The sequence below is a fragment of the Oncorhynchus keta genome, unplaced genomic scaffold (assembly GCF_023373465.1).
Source record: "Oncorhynchus keta strain PuntledgeMale-10-30-2019 unplaced genomic scaffold, Oket_V2 Un_contig_5943_pilon_pilon, whole genome shotgun sequence".
NCBI lineage: Eukaryota > Metazoa > Chordata > Actinopteri > Salmoniformes > Salmonidae > Oncorhynchus > Oncorhynchus keta.
The window spans coordinates 105,001-110,000 of NW_026288602.1; the positions used below are offsets into that span (position 1 = coordinate 105,001).

The window sequence follows — 5,000 nt, forward strand, 5'->3', positions numbered from 1 at the left end:
ACCCCTGGACAGGACACTAGTCTATCTCTAACCCCTGGACAGGACACTAGTCTAGCCCTAACCCCTGGACAGGACACTAGTCTATCCCTAACCCCCTAGACAGGACACTAGTCTAACCCTAACCCCTGGACAGGACACTAGTCTAACCCTAACCCCTGGACAGGACACTAGTCTAACCCGAACCCCTGGACAGGACACTAGTCTATCTCTAACCCCTGGACAGGACACTAGTCTAACCCTAACCCCTGGACAGGACACTAGTCTATCTCTAACCCCTGGACAGGACACTAGTCTAACCCTAACCCCTGGACAGGACACTAGTCTAACCCTAACCCCTGGACAGGACACTAGTCTAACCCTAACCCCTGGACAGGACACTAGTCTAACCCTAACCCCTGGACAGGGCACTAGTCTAACCCCCTGGACAGGACACTAGTCTAACCCTAACCCCTGGACAGGACACTAGTCTAACCCTAACCCCTGGACAGGACACTAGTCTAACCCTAACCCCTGGACAGGACACTAGTCTATCTCTAACCCCTGGACAGGACACTAGTCTAACCCTAACCCCCTGGACAGGACACTAGTCTAACCCTAACCTCCTGGACAGGACACTAGTCTAGCCCTAACCCCTGGACAGGACACTAGTCTAACCCTAACCCCTGGACAGGACACTAGTCTAACCCTAACCCCTGGACAGGACACTAGTCTAACCCTAACCCCTGGACAGGACACTAGTCTAACCCTAACCCCTGGACAGGACACTAGTCTATCTCTAACCCCTGGACAGGGCACTAGTCTAACCCATTAACCCCTGGACAGGACACTAGTCTAACCCTAACCCCTAGACAGGACACTAGTCTAACCCTAACCCCCTGGACAGGACACTAGTCTAACCCTAACCCCTAGACAGGACACTAGTCTATCTCTAACCCCTGGTTTTCTCTGTAAGCAGGCGTATCTTGTTATAATGCATTATAATGTCTGTCTGAGCAGGTATATCTTGTTATAAGGCATTATAATGTGTGTTGAGCAGGTATATCTTGTTATAAGGCATTATAATGTCTGTCTGGGCAGGTATATCTTGTTATAAGGCATTATAATGTGTGTTAGCAGGTATATCTTGTTATAAGGCATTATAATGTGTGTGTGAGCAGGTATATCTTGTTATAAGGCATTATAATGTCTGTCTGAGCAGGTATATCTTGTTATAAGGCATTATAATGTCTGCCTGAGCAGGTATATCTTGTTATAAGGCATTATAATGTCTGTCTGAGCAGGTATATCTTGTTATAAGGCATTATAATGTCTGTCTGAGCAGGTATATCTTGTTATAAGGCATTATAATGTCTGCCTGAGCAGGTATATCTTGTTATAAGGCATTATAATGTCTGTCTGGGCAGGTATATCTTGTTATAAGGCATTATAATGTCTGTCTGGAGCAGGTATATCTTGTTATAATGCATTATAATGTCTGCCTGAGCAGGTATATCTTGTTATAAGGCATTATAATGTCTGCCTGAGCAGGTATATCTTGTTATAAGGCATTATAATGTCTGCCTGAGCAGGTATATCTTGTTATAAGGCATTATAATGTGTGTGTGAGCAGGTATATCTTGTTATAAGGCATTATAATGTGTGTTAGCAGGTATATCTTGTTATAAGGCATTATAATGTCTGCCTGAGCAGGTATATCTTGTTATAAGGCATTATAATGTCTGCCTGAGCAGGTATATCTTGTTATAAGGCATTATAATGTGTGTGTGAGCAGGTATATCTTGTTATAAGGCATTATAATGTGTGTTTTAGCAGGTATATCTTGTTATAATGCATTATAATGTGTGTGTGAGCAGGTATATCTTGTTAGAATTAATTATAATGTGTGTGTGTCTGAGCAGGTATATCTTGTTATAAGGCATTATAATGTGTGTGTGAGCAGGTATATCTTGTTATAAGGCATTATAATGTGTGTGTGAGCAGGTATATCTTGTTATAAGGCATTATAATGTCTGCCTGAGCAGGTATATCTTGTTATAAGGCATTATAATGTGTGTGTGAGCAGGTATATCTTGTTATAAGGCATTATAATGTCTGCCTGAGCAGGTATATCTTGTTATAAGGCATTATAATGTGTGTTTTAGCAGGTATATCTTGTTATAAGGCATTATAATGTGTGTCTTAGCAGGTATATCTTGTTATAAGGCATTATAATGTCTGTCTGGGCAGGTATATCTTGTTATAAGGCATTATAATGTGTGTGTGAGCAGGTATATCTTGTTATAAGGCATTATAATGTGTGTCTTAGCAGGTATATCTTGTTATAAGGCATTATAATGTCTGTCTGAGCAGGTATATCTTGTTATAAGGCATTATAATGTCTGCCTGAGCAGGTATATCTTGTTATAAGGCATTATAATGTGTGTGTGAGCAGGTATATCTTGTTATAAGGCATTATAATGTGTGTGTGAGCAGGTATATCTTGTTATAAGGCATTATAATGTGTGTTTTAGCAGGTATATCTTGTTATAATGCATTATAATGTGTGTGTGAGCAGGTATATCTTGTTAGAATTAATTATAATGTGTGTGTGTCTGAGCAGGTATATCTTGTTATAAGGCATTATAATGTGTGTGTGAGCAGGTATATCTTGTTATAAGGCATTATAATGTCTGCCTGAGCAGGTATATCTTGTTATAAGGCATTATAATGTGTGTTTTAGCAGGTATATCTTGTTATAAGGCATTATAATGTGTGTGTTAGCAGGTATATCTTGTTATAAGGCATTATAATGTGTGTCTTAGCAGGTATATCTTGTTATAAGGCATTATAATGTCTGTCTGGGCAGGTATATCTTGTTATAAGGCATTATAATGTCTGTCTGAGCAGGTATATCTTGTTATAAGGCATTATAATGTCTGTCTGGGCAGGTATATCTTGTTATAAGGCATTATAATGTGTGTCTTAGCAGGTATATCTTGTTATAAGGCATTATAATGTGTGTCTTAGCAGGTATATCTTGTTATAAGGCATTATAATGTCTGTCTGAGCAGGTATATCTTGTTATAAGGCATTATAATGTCTGTCTGAGCAGGTATATCTTGTTATAAGGCATTATAATGTCTGTCTGAGCAGGTATATCTTGTTATAAGGCATTATAATGTCTGTCTGGGCAGGTATAACTCGTGGGGAGACGAGGAGGCCGATGAGAACCACCTGTCTATCGTGACTCTGGAGGAGAAGCCCTTCGTCGTCGTTGACAACGTAGACATCCTGACTGGGACCTGCATGAGGAATTCTGTTCCCTGTAGGAAACATGTTAAAGAGTAGGTCTATCTATCTATCTATCTATCTATCTATCTATCTATCTATCTATCTATCTATCTATCTATCTATCTATCTATCTATCTATCTATCTATCTATCTATCTATCTATCTTTTGTTTTTAGAAATTAGATGAAAAATACAGAAAACTTGAGCGTGCATAACTATTCACCCCCCCAAAGTCAATACTTTGTAGAGCCACATTTTGCCGTAAATACAGCTGCAAGTCTCTTGGGGTCTATATAGGTTTGGCACATCTAGCCACTGGGATTTTTTCCCATTCTTTAAGGCAAAACTGCTCCAGCTCCTTCGAGTCGGATGGGTTCCACTGGTGTACAGCAATCTTTAAGTCATAACACAGATTCTCAATTGGATTGAGCTTTGACTAGGCCATTCCAAGACATTTAAATGTTTCCCTTTAAACCACTCGAGTGTTGCTTTAGCAGTATGCTTAGGGTCATTGTCCTGCTGGAAGGTGAACCTCCGTCCCAGTCTCAAATCTCAGGAAGACTGAAACAGGTTTCCCTCAAGGATTTCCCTGTATTTAGCGCCATCCACCATTCCTTCAATTCTGACCAGTTTCCCTGCCGATGAAAAACATCTCAACAGCACGATGCTGCCACCACCATGCTTCACTGTGGGGATGGTGTTCTCGGGGTGATGAGAGGTGTTGGGTTTGCGCCAGACATAGTGTTTTCCTTGATGGCCAAAAAGCTACATTTTAGTCTCATCTGACCAGAGTACCTTCCATATGTTTGGGGAGTCTCCCACAGGCCTTTTGGCGAACACCAAACGTATTTGCTTATTTTTTTTCTTGAAGCAATGGCTTTTTTCCCCTGGTAACTCTTCCATAAAGCCCAGCTCTGTGGAGTATACAGCTTAAAGTGGTCCTATGGACAGATATTCCAATCTCAGCTGTGGCGCTTTGCAGCTCCTTCAGGGTTATATTTGGTATTTTTGTTACCTCTCTGATTAATGCCCTCCTTGCCTGCTCTGTGAGTTTTGTTGGGCGGCCCTCTCTTGGCAGGTTTGTTGTGGTACCATTTTCTTTCCATTTTTTAATAATGAATTTAACGGTGCTCCGTGGGATGTTAAAAATGTCAGATATTTTTTTATAACCCAACCCTGACCTGTTTGGAGAGCTCCTTGGTCTTCATGGTGCCCCTTGCTTAGTGGTGTTGCAGACTCTGGGGCCTTTCAGAACAGGTGTATATATACTGAGATCATGTAACACTTAGATTGCACACAGGTGGACTTTATTTAACTAATTATGTGACTTCTAAAGGTAATTGGTTGCACCAGATCTTATTTAGGGGCTTCATATCTATCTATCTATCTATCTATCTATCTATCTATCTATCTATCTATCTATCTATCTATCTATCTATCTATCTATCTATCTATCTATCACTCTAACCTTCTGTCACTATCAATTATCGGGTCGACTCTCATCTCATCTCTTCTCCTCTATTGCTCTCCTTCTCTATCTTCCTCTCATCTTCTCTCCTCTCCTCTCTCCTCTTCTTCTCTCCTCTCTCCTCCTCTCCTCTCATCTAATCTCATCTCCTCGCCTCTCTCATCTCTCCTTCTCTCTTCTCCGTTCTCCTCTCCTCCCCTCCCGTCTCATCTCATCTCATCTCATCTCATCTGTTTCTCTACATGCTGTTTGATGGAAAGAA

At 40.8% G+C, this 5,000-nt stretch overlaps 1 protein-coding gene across 1 annotated transcript in view; it reads left to right on the forward strand.

Moving 5' to 3' along the window:
• Positions 1-5,000, forward strand: part of LOC127925628 (glutamate receptor ionotropic, NMDA 2A-like) — a gene marked incomplete at its 3' end in the record, with an annotated part of 119,878 nt that overhangs the window by 31,704 nt on the left and 83,174 nt on the right. Inside the window, 1 exon segment of the mRNA XM_052510650.1 lies at positions 3,174-3,323. Coding sequence (XP_052366610.1) covers positions 3,174-3,323 — 150 coding nt within the window.